Source organism: Gekko japonicus, unplaced genomic scaffold, assembly GCF_001447785.1.
Source record: "Gekko japonicus isolate JY-2015 unplaced genomic scaffold, Gekko_japonicus_V1.1 scaffold1691, whole genome shotgun sequence".
NCBI lineage: Eukaryota > Metazoa > Chordata > Lepidosauria > Squamata > Gekkonidae > Gekko > Gekko japonicus.
In genome coordinates this window covers 49,008-74,835 of record NW_015175410.1, presented here as the reverse complement: position 1 = coordinate 74,835, position 25,828 = coordinate 49,008, and the positions used below count along the sequence as shown (strand labels likewise).

At 43.1% G+C, this 25,828-nt stretch overlaps 1 protein-coding gene across 1 annotated transcript in view; it reads right to left on the bottom strand.

The window, feature by feature from the left end:
* Nucleotides 1-20,169: 20,169 nt before the first annotated feature.
* Nucleotides 20,170-25,828, bottom strand: part of LOC107122622 (nucleolar protein 10-like) — a gene marked incomplete at its 5' end in the record, with an annotated part of 43,235 nt that continues 37,576 nt past the window's right edge. The window contains 2 exons of the mRNA XM_015425736.1: nucleotides 20,170-20,543; nucleotides 24,101-24,203. Of these exons, the coding sequence (XP_015281222.1) occupies nucleotides 20,424-20,543; nucleotides 24,101-24,203 (223 nt within the window). The remainder of the gene's footprint in view (nucleotides 20,544-24,100; nucleotides 24,204-25,828) is intronic.

Genomic DNA, 25,828 nt, shown 5'->3' with positions numbered 1-25,828 from the left:
CAAAACACGGAAGGAAAGAGGGGGGAGCGGAAAAGTAAGCGACTAAAACTGTTTTAAGAGACTTACCAGAGTGCAGAAAAGCATTTGGGTGAATATCAGAGACTTTAGCAACATTTTTGAAAAGTAAACAAATCCAAAAAGATGGCGGGGAAGAAACCGGAGAAAGAGAAGCTGTTGAAATCGAAACTAGGGGCCAGTCCTCGAACGAATGTGATCACTGAGCTCTCAAAACTCTTGGCTGACTCCCTGCGCCCCCTGCTGGACGAGATCACTGGCATTAAACAACAACTGTCAGTAATTGGGCAGAGTGTGGCAGACTGTGGCAGCGCAGCAGATGCAACTGATGCAATCCTTAAAAGCAGCAGAGCAAATGGGAGAGGTGGTGAAGGAAATGGACGTCACTACTAAAAAAGTTCAGAAAAAGGTGCAAAAGCTGGAAATGAAGCAAGCTACAGAAGAGTCAAAGCTTTTACAGCTACAAATGGATAAAGCAAATTTGGTCCTATGGTTTCAAGGGGTCCTGGAAATTGAAGGAGAGAATCTGAAGCAACGGCTGAGCGAAGCAATAGCCCCAATGACAGATTTAACAGCAGAATACCTTTGCAGCGAGATGGATGTGGTCTACAGGTCCTATTCATCGTACATCAAGAAAAATAATCTGCCTGGGGAAATAGTGGTCAGATTCTCGAAGAGACATGTGAGAGATGCTATTTTGAAAGCTATAGTTGAATCTTTGGTTCTGTTTCCCAGGAAGATGCAGAGCTCTGCTGGCACTGTGTTCTCCCTGTACCAGTAACCCTGTACAGTTACATTCACTGACAAGGGACCTCGATGTTTTAGCTGGAATATATTCCTTATTCTTAATCCTATTTGTTTTAGTGCATACTGGATTAGATTATAACCATGTGTTCCATTTATAATCTAATAATTTCATTTCGGGAAGAAACATCAGTTTGTGTCTCAGGAGAGTGACCAGCCACCCCTATCCACCAAATTGGAACTTGGGTCTGGACTGCACACTGCCACCTCCTCAACCCAGTTCCTGTTAGGGGAAGAGATGTCAGTTGGCCACATTCGAGTGCTAGGGGACATGCTCACCCTTCCTGGTGGTCAAGGACAAACAGTTCTACTCAGTAGCTCAACCTCCATCACCAGGCACACCTCAACTACAATCATAGCAACAGTTGTCCTTGAGGTACCAACCTGTTGGCCGACGATCCTATAGCTGAGGGTGTTGGCAAGCCACCAGATTGCAATAGCCACCACTGGGATGGGATCCCTCATACTGGTGGTTTGCCTCTGGAGTCTTGGCCTCAGGGATTCCACAAGCCAGAAGAAGGTTGACCTTGACATCTGGAAATACTCCAACCATTGCTCATCCTTTCAGATCCTCAGCACATAATTCCTCCACCGCTGAGAGGGCTGAGGGTACACCCACCAATAACGTGGACCGCCCTCGTGAGCCGTCTGAACAAGGCCAGCTCTGTCAAGGGAATGAGCGAACGTAAAGTTTCTGATCCGGGTTCTTTGCGTAGCCTGGTGGAATAGCAGGATCTGAGGCTGCTAAGCTCTGATCAGGGCAAGCCTCCTTTTGTGATGTTGCAGGAGCATCATGCAGAGATGCAGGCTGAAGGCTAGCACCCCCAAGGAACTTGCCATGTCTCTGTCCATCTCCATCCTCAGTCACGAGAAGGGAAAGTATTTAGAACAGGCAGGAAACACAGTGATTTCTGCCAGGGAAAGTTTAGGGTTAAGAACCAATAGGATCACAGCGTTCGGTGGAAGGATTGCTGAGCCATCAAGAGAAAGCGGTGATTAGGATGAGCATTTATGCACATGTATGGAGAATTTTTTTAAAATGCCCGGTGAGTCATGTACGCGTTTATGCACATGTGCAATGGACAAGTCAAAAAAACAAAAACAAAACCCAACCAATAGAAAGTGCACTTCATGGTTGGCACGCAGCAAACGTCTGGACTGCGCAGTGAGGAATGTAACGGGATGTCTGGACATTCCTCTATGGGATGCAACAAGAACGGGTCCAATTAGAGGTGCGATTGGAGTGCAGTGATCATCTGATCGCACTCACAGTGTTTTAAATTCAGTTTGCAGCATTCAAATGTTGGGATCGGGCAATGACTGCCTTGGCTTTTCATGTTCAAACCATAATTGGCATAGTGTCACAAGTACATTCCCAGTCTCACTATTTTATCTTCTAAAATATATATTTTGGGAAATTGGGGCAACAAAATATATTGGGAATCTTTGGTGGGCCCCATTTCTCATGCCAATAAACGTATACAACTTTGTCTGGAAGGCAGTGAAGTTTCTTTTTTTCCAGGACTGTTTTCAGAGATTCTAGCCTAAGGAGCTAGAGTATGGGTATAACCATCATAACAGCACGAGGAAGGAAGGAAGTCAGCCTTGGGGCTGTTTGGTCTCAAAATACACTCAGAACTAACTGGCATTAAAAATCACCAAACATGACCATTCCAAACAAGTTTCAAGGGCTTTTGCTTCATCAGGACCTTGAGCTCTAGAGATGGTAGTTGACTGAGGCACAGTAGGAGAGCAGTTTGGGCTATTCCTTGGTCTAAATAGCTTCCATTGCAAACATAAGCAAGCTTCTGCATGCCCATTCTCTGTCAGATTCAATCCCATTCATGCAAAGGATACCAAACAGGTTTAAAAATGTGTATCAGAAGCCAGGAGAGTAGACACCCACCCGTCAGATGATTAGTAGAGTCAGTTCTGATCAGATGTTAGGGATGGAAGTGTGGGAGACTGATTCCAGTATACCAGTGTTATTGTACGTGGATGACAACAGTGTTACTCTCCAGAACCCCTGCAGGGTTGAGGAGGGCTCTTGGGAAGCTCTCCTCACACTGTGAAACTGAGTCCCTTACAATCAGTTACCAGAAAACCAAGTTAGTTGCTTTTGTGCACAGACTGAAGATTTGGTCCTGGTCAAGAAATGGCCATCACATCGAGCAAGCTAATAACTTCAAATATCTTGGGGCAGTCCTGCAGGCCTCAAGCTCCAGGCTTCAGTTTAGTAATATGCTGCAGACCAAGGGAAAGATCTGCAAATGATACAGCAAAAATTTCATCATTCTCAAGGGGGGGTCATATGTTCCCACAGCCCTTACACTATATAAAGCCAAGAAGTTAGCCCAATTGTTCAATCATGGGGTCGCCCTGCTCCTATTTTGTACTGCAAGAAAGAGTTCAGTCTAAGTTCTTAAGAATCATTTTACAGGTTCCTAGATGTGTGTCAAATGCCAGGGTAAGACTGGAGACAGTTTGTCTAAAAGTTGAAGCCTGGGTCTGTATTCTGTCTATGAATTCTATTCTATCATATATATATATTTGGCTAAAGGGACGTCTCAGTCCACAAGGTTTACTCCCTCTGATATACTGTGACAATTTCCAATCAAAGGGGCTTAAGTCTTTTCAGAGTTATCTGCTGATTAATGGGTCTTTCTCCCCAGGTGCTCTTATCCTTGGGAATAGAACAAGCAAAAAAATCAGTCAAGCAGAGAATCGAGGATATAGAATGCCAAACCAATCTTTCCAGCTTACAAAACACTATGATGAGGGCAAACATTAAAAACACGGTGGAACCGGCAAACTATTTAACATCTCTGGAAGTAAAAGGGTTTAGAAGAGCCTTCACTCTGACTACGTGCTCTGCCCTCCCTTCTGCTGGAAAATACAAGAATACTTCTTTCACAGAAAGGCTTTGTACCTGCCCGTTGAGGAAGATTGAGACTACAGAGCACATGTTTTTCATATGCCTATATTATAAAGTGGCGTGTAATGAGATCATCACCCCATTGTTTGAAAAAAATCGGGCCTTTCTGAAAAAGCTAGACTTGAGTTTCTTCTAGCTGATAGAAATCTGAAGATTATTTACCAAGCAGCCAGTTTTTGTATGGCAATACTCAGGTTATGGAAACTTTATGGTAGTTAGATATTAGGTAGTTACGATAGTTAGTCATTAGATTTTAAACTGCTTTTTAATGTTCTTTTGATTTGTTTTAAAATTTTGGAATCTTGTAAATGTGTACTTCCTTTTTGTATAACTGGTCTAAGGACTGCAACAATAAACTGAACTGATTCCAGTCCTTCTCTTTATTCCCATTCCCCCAAGGTGACTAGCACTGTCAGAGCTGACAATCAATCATACCTACCTTTTTCATGGATTATAATTCCTTGTTAACCATAGTAAGATCTCATACAAATCCAAAATCAGAATACAAATGTTTGAAATAAAGAAACCAATAAACGATACATCTAAAATAGTGAAATAATATTGCAGCAGTAAAGTCCTTTAGTGTGGTAGTGATGTGAACAGAAGTAGTTTGAACTTTGGTAGTGATAGTCAACTCTTGAAAGACAAAATTTGGGTGCCTAAATGGCCTGTGAGAGGGCAGATCATGGGGTGCACTCTAGTGGGGTTGGGGGGAGGTTATTGGCAGAACCAGGCACCTGGGGCAGACCCACACTGATAAGTACTCTGCATATCTAAGAAGCTGCCTGCCTCACTAAGCAATACATCTATAAATGATATCAGACAAACACAGATAGATTAAACGCTATCCAAACCTTGGCAAAAAGAACAAAGAAACCACTAAAATGTGTAACTCAGACAACTCAATCATATCCAGACCGTGCATCAAGTCACATACCTGGTACATGTTATTAAGTAATTGAATATCCAGAGAACATTCTTATTAAGTATTTACAAACAAGGATAAGAGTTTCTTGTCCAAAGAACAATCAGGCACAAAGCTCAAGAACCAGTCAAAGCAAATACTTGAAGTGGGCAGAATGTTGAGTGTTAAGTTCACGGATTAGTATTGTTGACGTGCAGGGCTATTTTTGGGCAGGAACACACAGGAACGGAGTTCCAGCTGGCTTCAGAGTTGGCCACGCCCACTACAGCCAAAACCTCTACATGTGTTGCTACATGTGCTGCTACAGAGGGAAGGCTTGGAGAGCGACCCCTCCCCAGCGACTCTGAGGCGGGTGCCTCCCTGTGCCTTCCCCAGTCTGTCCAAGGCCCAGCTTGCCCGGGCTCCCCGCAGCTGTGGGGCGCCTGGGCAAGCCAAGGGGAGGCATGGGAATGTGGCCTAATATGCTAATGAGCTGCACTGTCAGGGTGTGGCCTATTATGCCTGAAACACCTCTAGGAGTAGCCAATAAGTGTCCAAAGAAATCATACTGAATATGGTCCATTCTCTCAAAGACAGTATCCATCCAAATTTCTGCACCATAAAAAAACTGATTTGTGACTTTAGCATTATATACCTTTAAAGCAGAGCGGACAAATTAACCTCATGTGGTACAAAAATATTTTATAATTGTCCTCCTGACTTTCAAGGCAGCATTTCTCGACAGGTCCAAGTGTGGTTTCCATGTAAGAAGTATACTGAAACAAATTCCCAGGTATTTAAACTGATTAACCTGATCCATAGATAGGCTTGCTATATTCTAATTTTTCTCTCTCTTTTCCTTTTACCGAATATTGAAACCTTAGATTTTGCTACATTAATAAAAAAGACCTTCATGATTACAGTAGTCTTCAAAAATTTTAATCAGTTTGCGAAGCCCCACAACTTATCTGGACATTAGCACTGCATGTAAAAGAATCAGAATTTCACATCTAGATAAATATGGGAGATGGAAATTATTCCTCAAAAGGCAAGGTCTGAGTTTGTTAATATATACATTGAACAACAGGGGTGCAAGAATACATCCCTGTTTAATGCCTTTGTCTAAGGAGAGTACCCCAGATAACTGGCCCAGCTCCCCACACCTGACCTGGATGGTTGGACAGCTATATAGCTGTTGTATTAAATAAAGGAGATGAGATTCAGTGCCATACTTCTTCAGCTTTTCCCATAATAGGGGCCTGGAGACTGTATCAAATGCTGATTTAAGATCCATAAAGGCAACTGGCATTATACCTTCTCCAGAGCTTGTATATTATCTACTAGGAATTGGAGTGTATGACAGTGATCAATTGTACTTGCTCCTTTGCTGAAGCCAGTCTGCTCATTCCCAAGGATATTATTTTCTTCAACCCAGGATCTAAGCTTTCCAAAGAGCATTGCAGCATAAAGTTTTCCCATGGTAGACAACAAGCTTATTGGACAATAATTTGTTGGATCAATTGGTTCCCCCCTTTTATAAACCGGGACAATTATCACACTATGCCAAGCTCCGGGTATATTTCCCATCTTATTTATATCTGTACAAACTAAGGCCAGAATCTGTGCCCACCAGTTTGGGTCAATTTTAAACAGTTCCACTGGCATTAGGTCAGGGCCAGGTGCTTTCCCCTGCCAGACCAACCTCATTTCCTTCTTTGATCGAGTAACAAGCTTACTGGATTGAGGGAGTGCTGTTGATGGCTGAATCTCCTCCCTCCATAAACTCTGTTCTCCCCATCCCCACCTCAGTCTTCAGGAATTTTCCAAACCAGAGTTGGCAACTCTTACAGGGACACACAATTTCCCCCACACACACACACACATAAACTCCCAGAATGCTAAGCCCCTCTCTTCATTGTTGTTTCCAATGAGGAGGGCTCAGGTTAGCCCAGGAGATAATGGCCAGGCACAGTCACTACGGTGATTTTAATTTCTCCATATATCCTGTGTACATACCACCTTCTTCAAGGACTCTTCCTGCCCCAGTACATCTTATATGCACAGTATTTCCACATTCAAAATGAAAATAATAAATACATTATTTTTAAAAAAATGAATGGGAAAACTGGTTTGGGCAGGAAACCACTTTTCACCTCCTTAGGGCATATTGGTAATTTTCCAGTTAGAGGCCAACCCTTAATGACAGGACAGAGCAGTAATACTTTATTGTGGAAGTGATTCCTGGAGTAAACTACCGCTCTTTGAGAGGATAAGCACAAATCTACTCTTAATGGGGGAAGTTTTATGCCAATACTATAAATGCAGTACACTGGACTGTTGGAATATGCAAGGTTTATAATGCAGCCTTATGAAGAAGATCTGAAGATCACCCTACAGGGGGACAGCTGAAGGACTGGTAGTTAGCATAGTTAGATTAGGGACTTCCCACTATTTCAAATTGTGTCCTTCCTCTGTCAAGCCATAGTTCTGTCAGAGCTGTTCTTGAAAAAGAGCAGTTTCTGTCAAGAGTTCTCTCAGCCCCACCTACCTCACAGGGTGTCTGTTGTGGGGAGGGGACGGGAAAGGAGTTTGTAAGCTGCCCTGAGACTCCCTTGGGTAGTGAAGGGCGGGGTATAAATCCCACCTCTTCTCTTTTTCTTCTGATTGGCTCTTCTGGAGACTTCCTGCTCCTGCAGAGCTTGCTCCTTTGTTGTTGTTCCTCCTTCAGCAGTTAGACTAGGTAGTTAAGGGTCTCTCTCTTCTATGTTCTATAACAGTTTGCTCTTCTTTAATAGACCTATTTATTTTTTCTCTAAACAGTCAATGCTCCACTTCCTTTGCATATTTAAACTCTGCCAACATGGACCACTCAGGTCATTTTTTTAAAAAAATGTAGCTATATTCCAGAGCCAGATTACCAACATCAATGTGGGACCTGGAGTTCTCCTGGAATGACAACTGATGTCCATACTACAGAAATCAGTTACCCTGGAAGAAATGGCAGCTTCAGCAGGAGAAACAATCCTTCTGAGCTCCTTCCTTCCCTCCCTCCCTTCCACAAACTCCAACCTTCCCAGGCACTGCCCCCAAATCTTGAGGAATTACCCAAGCTGTAACAGAGCTTCACTGAGCTGCTCAAGCATTGCCTCAGCCCCGGTGGCACTAGGTATGAACAAGCCATTAAATCCAATTAGATAGTGCTTCCTTGGCCTTTGCAAGGAAGCTCTGCATAAGGCATGGATAGTGACAAGCAAAAGAAAGTGAGGGAGATCTTGTAATTTTGTGATATCTCAGCATTTTAAAAGTTACTTTCTTAAAAAAGGACATACCTTGAAGTATGCAGAAATTGCTCCCTTGTCTGTCCCTAGCTCCACTGTGTGGATTTTTGGAGCCAGTTTAGTATAGTGGTTAAGAGCAATGGACTCTAATCTGGGATTGATTCCCCACTCCTCCACATACAACCAGCTGGGTGACCTTGGGTCAGTCACAGTTCTGTCACAGCTCTCTCAGCCCCACCTACCTAACAGTATGTCTGTTGTAGGGAGAGGAAGGGAAGCAGATTGTAAGCCGCTCTGAGACTCCAAGTGAAGGGCGGGGGTATAAATCCAACTCTTCTTCTTCTTGATGAACATTCTGGGGCCATTTTTAGAATTAGATAAAGAACTGATCAATATTCACCATTTTGCCTGAAGCAGAGGAACTAGTACTGATTAAGGAATCTGACATGTACTCAGTGTCCCATAGGATAGGTTGCTGGCATACAAAGAACCTCCAATCTGACGAAGACAGAGGTCCCGTGCCTGAGTTGAGGTGGTCTGGGGGTAGGGATCCCACTCCTGACTTTCGATGGGGCACAGCTGGTGCCAGTGCCAGAGGTTAGGAGTTTGGGACTGCTTTTGGATGCCTCCTTAACAATGGAGGCCTAAGTAGCAGTCACTGCCAGGTCAGCCTTTTATCATCTTTGGCTGATTATATAGCTAGGATAACCCTCGCTCAGAAATGGAAAGGAAAGACTATCCCAAATCTATCAGACTGGCAAAATAAATTATGGGAGCACTTTATATATGGAAAAACGACGTACCAACAATCCCAGGACTCTATGAAAACATTTCAAGCAACCTGGTTCCCGATAGTTCAATACCTGGCAGAAGGAGAAATCCTTCCGAGAAATGAACACTTCAGAAATTTGTTTTACTTCTAATACTGGTGAAGATACCTAAGACAAACTTGTAAACAGAAAATTTCTTTGGCCTCGCACTTTATGTACTGTACAGTTGTTGTGTAACTCTTATTTGCAACAATCTCATGTGTATGTGGTTAACCTGTTATATTCCAACGTTTTGTAAGTTAAAAACAATAAAAATTTAAATTAAAAAAAAATCTTTGGCTGATTTGGCAGTTGGTTCCCTTCCTCGAATGCACCGACTTGGCAACAGTGATCCATGAGATGGTCACCTTGAGGTTGGACTACTGTAACGCTTTCTACATGGGGCTGCCCTTGTCTCAAATCCGGAAGCTACAACTAGTGCAGAATGCGGCAGCCAGGCTGCTGATGGGTATCCCCATGTGGGAGCACATCCAGCCTGTACTGAAGGCACTGCACTGGTTGCTGATAGCATACTGGATTCGCTTCAAGGTGCTGGTAGCAGATCTTCTTTCTTGCGAGGGGACAGTCCGGCGGTGACCCTCCTCCGGCGCAGGTCATCGCTGTTCCGCTTTTTCCAGCTGTCGCAATTCCGCCTCCAGGCCTGGACCACTCCATGCTTTCGCGCATGCTCGCAGCGGCCTCCGTCCAAGTCAGGCTCCGGCCTGCCGCGTCGCTCCGCCTCCGCACCTTGTTAGTCTGGCCTCCTTTTTCGTTCGCCTCCTCGCCTCGACCAGCCACCATTTTTTTCTACGCTGCCGTTCATTGCTCTCCGTTCTCTGCTTTCCACCATCGCTGCTACACCAGGGGCGGGTGCCCCCCTGCTCTAATAGCAGGTACCCATTTTATCTACTTGCCCTTTAACGGGCTTCCGAACCGCTGGGAGGACAGGAGCTGGGACGTGGGGCCAGGAGCTCACCCTGACCGCGGTGGGGTTCGAACAGCCGAAGCTGTTCGTCCAGTTGTTAAAGCAGGCTTCCCTTACTGCCTGCACCACCACTCCCTTTTAACCTTTAAAGCCCAATATGGTCAGGGTCCAGCATACCTGAGGGACTGCCTTTCCCCACATGTTCCCCAGACAGCACTGTGTTCCGGGATGCAAAATCCAAGGATGTCAGGCTGGCAACAAGCAGGGCCTTCTCGGTGGCAGCTCCATTCTGGTGGAATTAGCTCCCAGAAGAGATCAGGGCCCTGCGGGACAGTTTACCATTCTGCAGGGCCTGCAAGATGGAGCTCTTCCACAAGGTGTTTGACTAAGAAACTGCATCATACACCGAGGAGTGTCCATTCCCTGGCTTTACCACCTTTGCCAGCCTGTGTCCTAGCCTTACCATCATTATCTTCAGCCTGTACCCGCTGCATAACAAGTGACCGAAATGAGCTGGTGTGAAGTTACGGGAATTATACGATCACCTAAGTCATATTATAAATAATCTTTGCTCCTGTTTACTCATTAATGTTCCAGCATTTTAGTTGTATTTTAAATGATTGGTATTTTATGGAATATGTTTATATGTTATGATAGGTTTTAATTGTATTTTTATAAAATATTTGTAAGCTGCCTTGAGCCCGCCTTGGCGGGGAGGGCATGATATAAATTAAATCAATAAAAAAAAATCTGTTCCAGATTTTTCTGGCTAAGAAATAAAAAAGTGTTCTGTATTGTACACCTTTATTACCATGAGAATATCTGTCTGCTGCTATGTTAGAGCACCACCCAGAAAACTGCAGTCTAGTATGTAATTTAGCTTTAACGTAACTCTTTACAAACAAATCTTTATGATCACATTGCTCTGTTTCCAAAAATAAAAGGTTTTGGAGCCTCATTGTGGGAGATAATCGTTCTCATATAAAACCAGGAATCACAGCCACTTTAATCAGTTAGATACAGAGATAGAGGTCATAGTGGCCAAGAAGAAAAACCATAGTCATTGATAAAATCTGTTAAGCAAGATTAAAGCTTTGAAGAGGATGGACAGAGGGAGCTCTCACAACTTTAAGGCAAACCATAAAAGATTGAGAGCTGACACACATACTTTAGTTAAACTGACTTTGCCATTAACCACATTGCCTTAAAACAGTGTAACCAATGGGTTGAAAAGGAGTCTCACGTGCGCTCAAATGTCTCCTACAACAGACTGAAGTAGGTTAAATAAATATAGCCCCCAAATGGAGGTTGCTTTAAAATCATTCCACATGGAACAGGCCTGCACAACTTGTGACGTGTCAGTGTCAGGACCCACAGCCAAACAACAGAGCACACACTTCCAAGAAAGGTTTTACTTTATTGTTAGTACTATGGTTGCAGTAACATGGTCACTGTTAGGAATGATGAGTATAGAACAAGCATGTACACCACCCTGAGCCCATTTGGGGAGGGTGGTATATAAATCTAATAAAATAAATAAATAATAAATAGTGATATAGAGGATTCAACAGGTCCCCCCCACACCTGTGAGCCAATTGGCCCGTTTCCCGCGGGCGGGAAAGAATAACCGATGGTTGAGGCTGAGAAATGAAACTAGTCTCACGGTTAATTAAAGTGGAGACACTACACAGACAGGAATACAAGGTCAGCGATAACGATGTGAGAATCAGGAGGAAAGGAATGTGGCACTAACTTGTACAGAGGTCAGGCAGGTGAACTTCAGGCCTATAAACCATATGGCAGCCTAGCTGACAATCAGTCATCTTTGCTGGCTCTCAGTGGGCTTATGACTACATGGTGTAGTGATTACTATGTTGGACTTACTAGAAGCAGGGACACCCAGCTTGGGTTACCAGCCCAGCACTAGTAACCCTTTGGGAGATGGGGGGAGGGGTGTGTCAAGACATGGCAAAATGGCATTGGGTAACACTGTGCCATCACTTCTGACTACATAACTGCAAATGAGACCATCACATTGCGTATTGTTCTGGGATTTCTCTGAAACTCTATGGTAAAAACCAGAGATAAGGGAAATTCCTAGAGAGTCATGCAATGCAGTGATCTCACTTCTGGGTACACAGCTGATTTCATGGTGTTGTGCAATATCTTCCCCCCCAATTTCCCCCACTGCCCTACTGAGCAGCAGCAGCAGCACAGGATGGAGCTTCAGGGCAACCTGGCTACCTCACTGGGTGACATCATGCCAGTTGTGCTCTCTTAGCCTAACCTACCTCCCAGGGTTGTGTGAGGATAAAATGAAGTGGAAAAACTGGATGCCACCCTTGAGCTCCTTGGAGGCAAGGCAGCATATGGACACAGGCTGGCCAAGCTGCCCATTGTTGCTGACTTCCTGGGCCTGCAAAAACAACCAGATATACTGCATCCAGTTTAACTTGGTAGGTAGATAATTAGCACAGGCCCTGAAGTAGTGGACCCTGTCCTATGGTGACCTATTATTTTGAGTGGTAGTGTTGCCATCTGTCGCTATATTATATTGGGAGAGTGGTTTATGTTCCTATAGAGTGGGAAATTCATTACAGAGGAAGGCTGTCTGTGAAGACAGAATTATGCGCAGCCTTCAGTTTCAAAAACATGCATTTGTGGAAACTTGAAAAGATTCTTCTAAAAGGACAGATATGTGTTGCAGAAGCAGAATGTGTTTCACTCTTTATTTTGTCATCCCAAACTGCAATTACTGTAGAGAGTGTAATAAAAGCCTAGACTGGGAGTTAGGCATTAGACACCAGTTTCTGATAAGCATAGAGCTAGATCCTGCTAAGCATTTCCAACTAGGGTAAGACTGCCTCCCTCCCCTGAACTTACCAGCAAGAAGAGACAGCCCCTCAGCTCTTCCAGCACCGGTGTGAAAAAATGTGTGAGGATAAAATGAAGTGGAAAAACTGGATGCCACCCTTGAGCTCCTTGGAGGCAAGGCAGCATATGGACACAGGCTGGCCAAGCTGCCCATTGTTGCTGACTTCCTGGGCCTGCAAAAACAACCAGATATACTGCATCCAGTTTAACTTGGTAGGTAGATAATTAGCACAGGCCCTGAAGTAGTGGACCCTGTCCTATGGTGACCTATTATTTTGAGTGGTAGTGTTGCCATCTGTCGCTATATTATATTGGGAGAGTGGTTTATGTTCCTATAGAGTGGGAAATTCATTACAGAGGAAGGCTGTCTGTGAAGACAGAATTATGCGCAGCCTTCAGTTTCAAAAACATGCATTTGTGGAAACTTGAAAAGATTCTTCTAAAAGGACAGATATGTGTTGCAGAAGCAGAATGTGTTTCACTCTTTATTTTGTCATCCCAAACTGCAATTACTGTAGAGAGTGTAATAAAAGCCTAGACTGGGAGTTAGGCATTAGACACCAGTTTCCGATAACCATAGAGCTAGATCCTGCTAAACATTTCCAACTAGGGTAAGACTGCATCCCTCCCCTGAACTTACCAGCAAGCAGAGACAGCCCCTCAGCTCTTCCAGCACCGGTGTGAAAAAAGAAGTGTGGGGGGGGGAGTAGCCCAGGAAGAAACATCTGGGGCCCATGGGAGCAGCTTGGGACTTAAAGAGCCCAGCGGCAGCCAAGGAGGCAGCAGGGAGCAGCAATGGCCGGAAAGCATCAAGCCACACGCTGGCCCCATGGCCCTGCTGCCTGTGATTCAGGTGCACATTCATTGCACTGCCATGAACTTTATTGGGTTGTTTCCCTGGACTCTTGAAAGCTGGGCTTTCCATTTGTGCTGTTGGTAGTGGACTATGCTACCCGGTTTCCTCAAGCCACCCCCCTGCATACAGTGGCTAAAGCCCTCCTCCACTTTTTCACAATGGTGGGCTTACCGGAACAAATATACTGATCAGGGGACACCCTTTTGAGCAGCAATCATGAGGCAACTGTGTCATACCTTGAGATTAGGTAGCTTTACACTTTGCTCTGCCACCCACAGATGAATAGTTTGTTGGAGCATTTTAACTGGATCTTGAAAATGTCCCTCAGGAAACTGGTCCATGACTAGCTGCACCAGTGAGATTGTTTTTTGGAACGTTCCTGTTTGCTGTGCAAGAAATCCTGCAGGCATCAATAGCGTTTAGCCCCTTTGAATTGCTATATGGCTGAGCCCTGAAGGGTATATTGGTGCTAGTGGAAAGGCAATGGATGGCCCCCAATCTGCAGGCCCCTTTAACTTCCACCACCTATGCACGGCAGCTCCAGGAAAGGTAGGGTTGGGCAAGGGGGGGGGGAGCTCAGCAGCAGCTTCCTGCTATGCAGCTGGCCCAGAAGGCCCCATATGATCGGGGAATCAGATGAGGATCTATGCCCTGGGAGACAAAGTCCTGGTAGATTGGCAGGCCTTGCTGGGCAGAATTAAAAGGATCTGGAAGTAGGTGATGTGAAAGACCTTAGCCTGAGACCCTGGAGAGCCGCTGCCAGTCTGAGTATTGACTTTGATGGACCAAGGGTGTGATTCAGTATAAGGCAGCTTCATGTGTTCATGGACCGACCTGTAGCAGGGAGAGGGAGTTGGGTGGAGTGGAAACCCCTTCCTCTCATTTAAGCAACTTCCTGTTTGTTAGGTTAGGCAGGGGTCTGACAGTGATTGTTCCACCTCTGTTATACTTGACCTGTAAATTTATCATATTTCGCTACCCACCCCCCCAAAGTAGACTACAAGAGTTCCCCCACCAAGTGCTGGTATGTTTTCTAAGGCTCAGTGCAGGGCGCTGGTCCAAGGCCAGGTCTACCAATATAGTGGGCCTGGGGTGGGTAGACCTGTTCTCTGGAGGCCTGGTCTACCCCCATAGAGAACAATATTTTCTGTAATGAAATTTGACAATAGTTTTCTCTTATGATGTTCAAATTATTGTTAAAATATAGTTTAAATATAATTTAAAATAATTAGTTGAGATTTTTACAAGGTTATGGAAATAATCTAAGAAATTAATTCATGCGATAGCCAAATATAGTCTTGCTTACAACTTTAATGCTACTAGCTTTTTTTTCCCCGCTCACAAGGTAAAATTCTTGCTCACAACACTATGGAGCTTAGAAGGAACATTGTTCACATCTCCTGGTCGTTTTAGCTAGAGATACCAGGGATTGAACTGGGAACTTCTGCATGCCAAGCAAGTGGTTTACTACTGAGCCATAGGCCTTCTCCAGTTGTCCTAGGCTGATGCCATACTGATCTTGCTCCTGTTAATACTGCAAATGATTGGACTGTCTATAATTTGCAGAATCTTTTTAAGACAAAGAGAAGTTTAATTTTCCAGAACAAAACCTTCACTGGTATATTATGAACTCCAACAGGAGTTGAAGATAAAAATAAGATTATAAATCTGTTTCCCCAGGACCACCATATTTCATGCAGAGCTTTATTCTTTGGTAGAACAGCAGCAAATACAGCAAAGGTGAGTTAATTAGTATGTGATGGGCAAGTGATAATTGCAATATAGATAAATTTCCTGGTTCCTAGTGTATACTGAATTTTTGTATGAACTGAATTTTTTGTTAATCACTCACAAATTGAAATCTATTGGACTATGTAACTAATTTGTCTGAAAATGTTTGTGATATATTATTTAGCTGCAAATGGCAGAAGCTGGAAATTGATGGTGTTGTAGAGAAGTTTTAACTTTGATCTATAATGGGTTAGATCCAAAGGCATGACCACCAATGGAGGGAAGGTAATCTACATTTGCAGAAACAATGTCCTTAATTAATCTGTATCCCACTAGATTTCTTATTGCTTGTAGAATAATGATCAGAAATACCTTTATTCAAGTTTGCAGCTAGCTAGATTCAGGCATTAGTTTGCAGATTTTTGACTCAGTGGGTACCCTGTTTTACATGGAAGGTAAATAATGGCTGTGATCACACACACTAAATAAATAAGTGACGTGTTCTCCTTTTCAGTTTTTAGTTAAGACTGCAAACCTCTGGGGCAGGATAGCCGTCTGGGAGCACAGTAGTAACTGTCTCTAAGGTTCATAAGTATGACAGGTGGAGTGCAAAGAGTTGAAATGGAAGACACACACTGCTTCATCAGCAACAAAGCACACCTGTGAAATATGAAAGGGAGCTCTAACACAATACTCTGTGCTTTCTGTACAAGGACATTTCTTGGCTCAAAATGTCAAAAAAAAAGGCAGCCACATATATAAATGAGGCTTCTCCTTATCTCTCTATAGTGGAAAGGCACTAATTTGAGGCAGGAAATTTGTTTGGAGCAAGGGCTACTCTGGAAATCTGACACAAGGGAGAGGACTGCAATTGGCCTCACCCTGCTTGGGACAAGATCCACTGGTGGATGGGGTGATCTTTTTATGGCAGCACAAGAGTCAGAAATCTTTTGTGGGATTTCATTTGCAGGAAACATTTCCTGGTTGCTGAATTGCCCTTTCGTATGGCAGGTTTGAACATACAAATATCTCATGAGATTAAAACTGACATTTAGGTATGTCCTTCTTCCAGCAAGCTCAGGGCAGTATACAGGGTTCTCCCCTTTTCATTTTGTCCTCACAACAACTCAGTGAGGTAAGTTAGGCTGAGCAACAGTGATTGGTCCAAGGTATCCCAGTAAATTTTATAGCAAGTGGGAATTTGAATCTAGGTCTCCTCATGCCTGGGCTATATTACACCACACTGGTTGCTGAATACATAGACTACTGAAAAGTAGTGTGAACTTATATGGAAGTTTTATCTGTTCTGGCTCACACAAACAAATCATCATTTGGTGATGCTAAATGTATGAACCAGCTTTTAATGCAATAATACCCAAGAGCCCTCAAGTTCTAAATAATGTCCATACAATTTAGAAATCACAACATTAAAAAACATGTATTGTCTTTTGATTTTTGAGCTATGCAGACATTCCCTTTTTTTTAGGTTTCCAAGCTCGGCTCCAATAGAGCCCAAGATTAGAAACAGTTTTGTGGAACACTCTGCTTTTAAACTCTCCCTGACCAGACCCCTAACGGATTTTGAAAGGCTACTATACTTAAAAAATAAAAAGAAAGGGTTAATAGCGAAAATATATAAGATTTTACAGGCCCCGTTGCAAGACACCACGCTAGGTTATCAGCGGGCCTGGACAGATGATCTACAACAACAGATCACGGTGGATCAGTGGAATCAAATCTGGAGGTCGCAGTGCAAGCAATCAAGATCTTTGTATGTGTTTGAAGCCAACATGAAAGTCCTAACCCGTTGGTATCTTACTCCAGCTAGGTTAACACATATATACCCACATATCAAACCCTTATGCTGGAAACAATGTGGGGTAAAAGCGTCTTATATTCACTGCTGGTGGTCCTGTCCGGTCATCAACAATTTCTGGCTTCTTGTTATTCAAAAGATTAAGGTTTTAACGGGCGTTGTAGTTCCACCCGATCCTTTGTTGTTATTGTTAAATTTGTGGCCTGCTGACTCACCCCTTGTACCCTCCTTGAAGATGATTGGTATGCTACTCACAGCGGCCAAAATAGTTATTGCCAAGAATTGGAAAGAACCCAATCCTCCGAGTATACAACATTGGGTGCATAAGGTTTGGGACCTATTTTTACTAGAGAATTTTAATACGTTTTACACAGAAACTCAAACGGAATGCGACTTGATGAGTCCAATGCATGCTTGGTATCCTTTGTTAGATAGACTCAATATAGGTGGGTTCGACTGGGAAGAAATTTGCAATGTTAAATACAAGATGTTACTATATAACTGAATCAAACGTTATGAAATCTATACACGGTTCTATAGAGCACTATTATTGTAGTGAAAGTTGTGAATGGTACGACCTGTTTCGCTTGTATTCTGACTTTTCTATTGGAATTGTTGTTTTGTGCTTAAAATATCAATAAAACAAAAAAAAAAGATTAGAAACAGGTAACATTAGCAAAATATAACAGTTGATTGGAGCCTATGGAAGACTTAGTAGGATCCTGTCTGCCAGTGCTTTACTTTTAAAGAGCTAGAATTTCTGGCTGCCAGACGATCTTAGGATCTCCTGGCTATACTACACACACTGCCATATGATAATTATTATTATTACTTTTAAAGATGCTTCTCATCATAACTATCCAACTAATACTGCATATTCTTTCCCACATGGACCATTGTTGCTTAAGCTATAGTTTCTGTGACCATCTCTTAGTGGACAAAAATTCACATCACAACATACTGCAATCAAATTTTAAATGTTCCTGCAGAGTAAGACAAAGCGGTTCATGGCCTAATATGGATTGTCTTCGGGATACATGATCTTAACAAATATGCTTACATTAAAAAGTTAATTATAGAGGAACTTTTGTTATTAGGGTTCAAGTACCACTAAATCTTAAAAGTGATGGAACAATGCATGTTCATGTGAAGTTTTCAACAGGCATGGGGGAAAGATGTCTTCACTCAGGATTGCACCCAGCACCACTCTCTCCTCTCTATTCCCAGCCAGTATCTACTCCACCCCCACACACATGTACTCTGGGGGCTGCCATGTTTACTAGTGCAAGGCCAACAATGACTGCAAGAAATATGTTCATTTGTACACAGAAAATTCACATTGAGAATGAAAAATGCACGTTAAATATATTTCACCAAATCTCAATTTGATTTAAAAAAAAAAGAAATATCAAACATTTGTTCGTCATTATAAAATTTTTGTTGCCTCTTGACTTACATGATGCTAGATGAGCTCTGCAAGGTTGGCATGAGGAAGTCAAGGGAAACTTTTACATTTCATAAATAGCAAGAACTAGGTCAGAGTGAACAAAAACGGTCACAGCTGAAGTCATGCATTCGTAATCCCACAGGGCGGTCATATCACAGCAGGACTACTTACATAACTATTCACGAAGTTGCTGGTTATTATAAACTTTATGCTAGTGCCCTACTTTTCAGAAACATTAAAAATGATTAAACCCAATTTCTTCTTTTTGCTTTTACTGGAAACTTTTCCATGAACATCCGTGATACAGACAGAAACCACAAACAAATCTCCACAGAAGATGAACACAAAAGGGAGGAGACGATTCCCAAAGCAAACTGGATATGCAGAGCCAGTTCTAAACAACAAAGGGTGACTCGTGGTAGGCTTGACCCTCCAAAGCTCTTCATTCAAGAATTTACTCTTAGAAAGGGTTGAGATAGTGAACGAGAAGCAGCTATAAACTTAAAACACATTACTGTAGTTTTCTTCCCATCTTCTTAAATGCTTTGCAGCTCTTGATTCGCACTGCAGACAGCCATCTTTACTTTTCTTTTATTACTTTGATTATTGTACAGTAACCAGCAACTTTTCTCATTGCACTTTGGAGGAGTTCTTTTATGAGACAGGTCATCTAGTTTTCCTCTTCAAGCTTCTTCAGCCTTTCGATTTTAGCATTCAAATGAGCCAATAATTGTGGTATGACACTAACACTGCCATCCGAAGCAGAGATGACACCTTTCTTAACCCAGATTCATATAAGTCACACAGCTAGAAAGTTGTAACTCTACTTAGGAGGGCACTGTAAGGACTGCACTACATTGACACCTAATGACAAGATACAAACATCATATGCTCTACAAAACAACTGAGGAGGCGCTCAATTTTTCCACCTACAGAAGAAGCAGGTTTACATCAGGAAGAGAGGTAACCAGATACAGATACCTGACCCCAGAAACTCACTCCTCCTGTTCAAAAACTGTGCTGGATTGACGTTTCATATTAAAGAGGGAGATAGTGGTTGGAAAGGGATTTTGTATTCACCTATCTGTCCACTGTGGACATGAAGAGGATCAGTCTCATGTGTTACACGAATGGAAAACCAAACTGAGCATTAGCACAGTGCCAAAGATGGACAGCACTAAAGTAGTTTTTTAAAAAAGTTCACTTACATTGGCACCAATACATATCTGTATCGTTAAGCATATCTCCCTCTCGGAACAGACCATAATGTACTGGCGGAGATTGACTGTGAGCATCCAAATCTTTTGCTGGAGCAAGGCCTTGCTTAATGAGATCACTGAAAGCCAGAGTTCTGGTTCTGAGTATTACCCTTGCAGCAGATGTTATTGTCAACACCCTGATCTGTTGACTTCCTAGATGCAACATGGGCTGAAACAAGCAATTAAAGCAATTTTATGCTGTAACATTTATAAAGGCAGATCAACATTGTCTAGCTCTTTCAAACAAAATACATTGATGTTCAAATTTAATTGGAAAAGAGGACACCGTCCAGTTTGTATAGGAAGTTTTGCATAAGAATTGCACACAAGAAGAAGAGATTGGATTTATACCCCGCCCTTCACTTGGAGCGGCTTACAAACTCCTTTCCCTTCCCCTCCCAACAACAGACACTCTGTGAGGTAGGTGGGGCTGAGAGAGCTGTGACCGAAACGGGTCTTTTTCAAGAACAGCTCTAACAGAACTATGGCTTGTCTAAGGTCATCCAGCAGCTGCAAGTGGAATCAACCCCAGTTCTCCCAGATTAGAGTCGGTGCACTTAACCACTGCACCAAACAAGGTTATGTGATAATCACTCACTGCTCCTCAGCAAACACCTTTGCTTCCCATGTGTGGTTTTTTGCCCACACCTATATAGCCCACCTCAGTTAAAAAAGGACTTGACAAGATGTTACTTTTCCTGTATACACTATTTAGGCAAAAAGGAATCAGTCTCTTGAAACTCCACAAGTAAAAAAGCAGAATGGTTCAGTCAGTGGAAGGGCCGTCCTCCTCTTTGTTGACTTTTGAGATGACTTGCTGAACGTCTCAGTTTTCTCCTTTCCTGATGATGATGCTTCTCTGCTTCCTGCTGTTTCTGCTGTTGCTCTGACTGAAAAAGTTGCATAAAACACCCAGATGTAAACTTGAAATTTCCCTTCCAAACCCCATTGACATAGAATCATAGAATGTTAGAGTTGGAAGGGACCTTGCAGAACTTCATTTGATTAATAAAAAATAATTCAATTCATAAAAGAGCTTCATTCGATTCTAGCAAGCTTAATTCAATTCTAGCCAAAATGAGAGAACAACATATTAAACAGATAAAAACAGTTCTACAGTAACTTCTGTTGGTATATGTTGGGACACTAATGAAAGGTACATAAAACATGCCATTCGGCTTAGTTTCTGAAATTACAGTCTAAATACAAGCTCAATTAAAGCATACGTTATTTACAACTTTTTATCTTTCCCTGTGCTCTTGGTCTTGGATTCTGTGGAACTTTACCACAGGTAGAAGGATTTCTACCAGCAGAGTGTAACTTCCCCTCATCTAAACTGTCTCCTCAAATGCTCTTTTTTGGGGGATGGAGAATCTCCAGGATCAGTTTGAGAAGATCCAACTCTTCATCTCCTACCCAGTGGCAGTGTACAGTTGTCAGTAACAGTCTCAGGGAAAACAGATGGGAAATGAACTTTACAAACACTTGCGTTTAATGTCTTACTGATGTCAGCACTGTTGATGCCAACAGTACTCCAACGAAAACATGTTCTATTACCTCATCACTTCTGTTACACATTAGCACTGTCAAGGATCATGCCCACCCACACCCCAGCAACCAAACAGAGGATGCTTTTGTGGCATGTAAATATTTCTTCCTCCTCCACAATTGCTTACAAATGTAAAATAACTCATACAAGGAATATGTTGTGCAGTCCTGCACGAACCAGAATAAAATGGCTATGGGGATGCTTTCAAAGTTGAAGGCGTGGTAAGGAACTGGATTTATGGAGAAACAATAGGTTGAACCCAATAGTTCTTTTCTGCTAAATTGGGACTTCTCTCTCCAATGGAAGGAGGAAGGAGTCCTCACTCAGTAGATGAAATTACTGGATTCAACTCACTGTTTCTCTGCAAGCCCAAATCCTTGCATATGTGTGGATGCTTGTAGGATTCATTGGCTCCAATCCAAGATGCAGACGTTGGATAAATATTTCAAACTAAGCTAGTTTTAATTAGACAGTGCTTTCGTTCCAGTCACAATTTTGCCAAACTGACTTGCATTATCCTGCAGCAAAAGCCCCAAGCTTACGACCGGAGCCATTTATAGGATGTAGCTATCTTCATTTGAATACTGCTTCACTAAACCCATACACATCTGATACAGAAGTAGAGCTTTTGAGCCAAAGTGTATGAAAATCTCCACCTATTATTTCCCCCTGCATCAATAAATATCACAGCATTCTGGACTGGTTTAATTCTACTGGCTACCTCTCCTACACCAACGCGGTATGAGTGAGTTTATACATAATCCCAAACCATCTTTTGCCATTCCTCTGGGGACAAACTCTCAGTTCAAGCCCTTCTGGGGCCCCTTTGGTTGTTGTTGTTCAGTCGCACAGTCGAGTCCGACTCTTCGCGACCCCATGGACAAGATCCCGCCAGGCCCTCCTGTCTTCCGCCGTCCTCTGAAGTTGGCTCAATTTCATGTTCGTTGCATCGATGACACTGTCTAACCATCTCATCCTTTGCCGTCCCCGTCTTCTTTGACCTTCAATCTTTCCCAGCATCAGGGTCTTCTCCAGTGAATACTCCCTTCTCATTTGGTGGCCAAAGTATTTGAGCTTCAGTTTCATTATCTGGCCCTTCCAGGGAACAGTCAGGGTTGATTTTTTTTAGGATTGACTGATTTGATCTTCTTGCAGTCCAAGGGACTCTCAAGAGTCTTCTCCAGCACCATAGTTCAAAAGAATCTATTCTTCGGCACTCGGCCTTCCTTATAGTCCAACTCTTGCAGCCATACATGACTACTGGGAATACCATTGCTTTGACCATGCGGACTTTTGTTGGCAGGGTGATGTCTCTACTTTTTATCATGCTGTTTAGGTTCGCCATCGCTTTCCTCCCAAGGAGCAGGCGTCTTTTAATTTCATGGCTGCTGTCACAGTCTGCGGTGATCTGGGATCCCAGGAATGTGAAGTCTGTCACTACTTCCACGACTTCCCCTTCTATTTGCCAAGGAGTGATGGGGCCGGATGCCATGATCTTAGTTTTTTTGATGTTGAGCTTTAAGCTCACTTTTGCACTCTCCTCTTTTATCCTGAGCAAGAGGCTCTTTACGTCCTCTTCACTTTCTGCCATTAGAGTGGTATCATCTGCATATCCCCCTTTGGTAGGACAATATAACAGCCATCTTCCTCCTTAGCACATGCCACATTTTTTTCTCTTACAGCAGAATTGCCAAATAGGCATTGCATTTGCCCTTCAGAGCAGGACTGCAAACGAATTTCAAACTATGGTTCGCAATCCTGGTCTGGAAGAACGGTGCAAACCATTTAGTTTGCAGGTTCCGCTGTGATGGCAAAGGATGGCTTGCACTAAAGCAAAAGTAACTAACTGACAGCTAGTGAGGTGCGATGGTAAGAGTACCTGCTGATATATGTTTTAAGAACACTCATGTTTTTTAAAAACTAACATAAGTTTTATTCTGGTGGTCCACGACCAGTGTTCCCTCTAAGCTGAGTTAGTGTGAGCTAGCTCACAGTTTTTTAGCCTCCGGCTCACACATTTTGGTCTCCGCTCAGGAAGGAGGGCTCCAGAGCAAACTAATTTATGCAGTAGCCAAATCACTTGCTCACAACTTTAATGCCAGGAGCTCACAATGTAGAATTTTTGCTCACAGTACTCTACAGCTTAAAGGGAACATTGTCCACGACCCTAACAGATTACTGATTCAATGAATGGTAAGGGTACTTAATTATTATTGGGGGAGACCCAGGTTCAGATCCCCACTTGCCTTGAACCTCACTGGGTGACTGACCAACCACTCTCTCTACTGAGTCTACCTGGCAGGGTTACTGTAAAGATAAAACTGGGTGTGGAGGAGAGAACCCTGCTGTACGCCATCCTGAAGGACAGGATTTTAGGGTACATTTCCAGCTGCTACAGGAAGAAGGTGGGGAAATTATGTGGCGCAGGCAGAAGTCCTCATGCCCAAGGAAACATTTGTCTGGATCTAATCCATATATTCTGCTATTTCAGACAAAAGCTGACAAAGGGATATAGGATTTCACTTTCTGAGAAGCTCAGCTCACTTTTCTAAAAAGTGTCTTGTTCTCACAGCTCAGAAGGCAGGCCTCACAGGCCGTTTTGGTAAAACTGCAGAAGGCGGGCTGAGTAAACTTTCCAGCTGCTAGGATGGATATCCACTACACCTTGCACAGAAACCTGTTCTGCTCCATAGCTAGAAGCAGCAAAATAAATTATGCAAACAGTACAAGGATATACAAATCTAACACATTAACACTACAGAGACAGTCTAGCCCCAGAGGCAATAATCAAAAATAAGTACACAGGAAAAAGATAGTACTGGCAGGAGGTTCACTTAGTATCACCAATGCCTAGTTAACAGCATTACATCACTTACTTAGTGGGATGTTTTCACTTACCTTTTTTAATTTAAAGGTAACCTGTTTGCTTCCTACAATGGTATCATGTACACTCAGTGCACCGACCTTCTCTTCAAGCTGCAAGCGATCACCAAGAGTTTTTCTGCAGAGGATATGACAGGGGGAAAGTCAACTTATTAATTTTTTCCCGATCCGCATTATCACAGGTTCCTGCCCAAAAAATTACAATGAACTATCTGCTGCCATTCCAAATATAGTGAGGGGCCGATGTGGTATAGGGTTAAAGTGCTAGACTAGGATCTGGGAGACCCAGGCTCAGTCCCCCAGTCTGCCATGGTTGCTTGCTGGGTGAGTGTGAGCCAGCCACGTACCTACCTTATGTCAGGACCCACAGCAAAACAATGAAGTATACATGCTTCCAGGAAGGTTTTACTTTTATTGAAAAGCCATAGATGCAATAACACGAACACTGTTAGGAATGGCGGGCTACCTGTGTGCATAATAGGATATAGGGCATTTGTATGTGCCCCCCCAGCAATACCCAATTAGGTGGACTCCCACGCGCGGGAGATTGCAAGACCCTCTAACGGTTGCGAAGCTGGGAACGAAGAAGCTCCCACGGAAGGTAGACACCACAATCTCCTCCAGTAACACTTTACAGGTAAGCGTTGCAGCTTTGAAGCAATTAAGCGCATGGGAAGGAATGCAAAGCAATTAGAAAGCCTCTCCACACTCATGGCAGCTTAGCTGACACCTTACAGGGTTGCTGTGAAGAGAAAATGGAGGGGAGGAGAACAGTGTAAGCTGCTTTGGGTCCCCACTGGGGAGAAACCCAGAGTACAAATGAAGTAAATAAAAACAAAGTTTGAGTCCAGTGAAGCCTTTAAGACCAACAAAGTTTCACTCAAGGTGTAAGCGTTTGTGTGTACACAACACTCCCTCAGATACATTGAAACGGAAGGTAGCAGTTCATTGATATATATAGGGGGTGAACAGCATAAATAAAATAAATAAAAATAGTGGCATTTATCCGTCCATCTATGCATGGAAGATACATGGACTTTTCCTCTCCATTTCTGCTGGTCCTTCTAACCTTCTAAAAGATCATTCCGGGGTGGGGGTGGGGGGTGTCATATGATCCATAGGGTGAAACGGCTGTTCATGTTGGAGAAGAGGGACAAGAGGATGAAGCTGACTCCTTCCCTCAGCAGAACTGTGCTTGCAGAAGAGAAGGCAGTGTGATTTCACCCCTTTGCCCCTCCCACCCATGCAGCTACTCCTCCATGTGACACCTCAGGGTGTCAACAGGGACAGAGATGAATGCAGGAAAAGTGTGCATGGCATGAACCAGAATGGTAGGATCCACTCTACTTTTTAAACAAACAAGCTTTCTGGAAAGCGTAGCCTAAACTTTTAACTTCCTCAGGTTTGTGACCCCCCCCCCACACACACACAGTACAGGTTCAAATAGATATAGGTAGATGCTCTACTAACAAAATTCAGATCAGGCTGAAAAAAAAACACATTCTAATACAGATCTATGTAATAAAGTTTGCATTTCTGACCTCTTACTGGGGTGCAAAATAAGCAAGACAACATTTGACCTTTGGGGGAAACCGAAAGCTAATTTTTAGTGGCAATAAAATTTAAAAAGTGAAGCAGCTTAAAGCTTAGCTCACAATATTGGCAACAATTTAGGTATCCGCACCGCAGGGTGGCCAGGCTGCAGCCAGGAACCTCTAGGAACAATCTTGGGGGGGGGGAGGC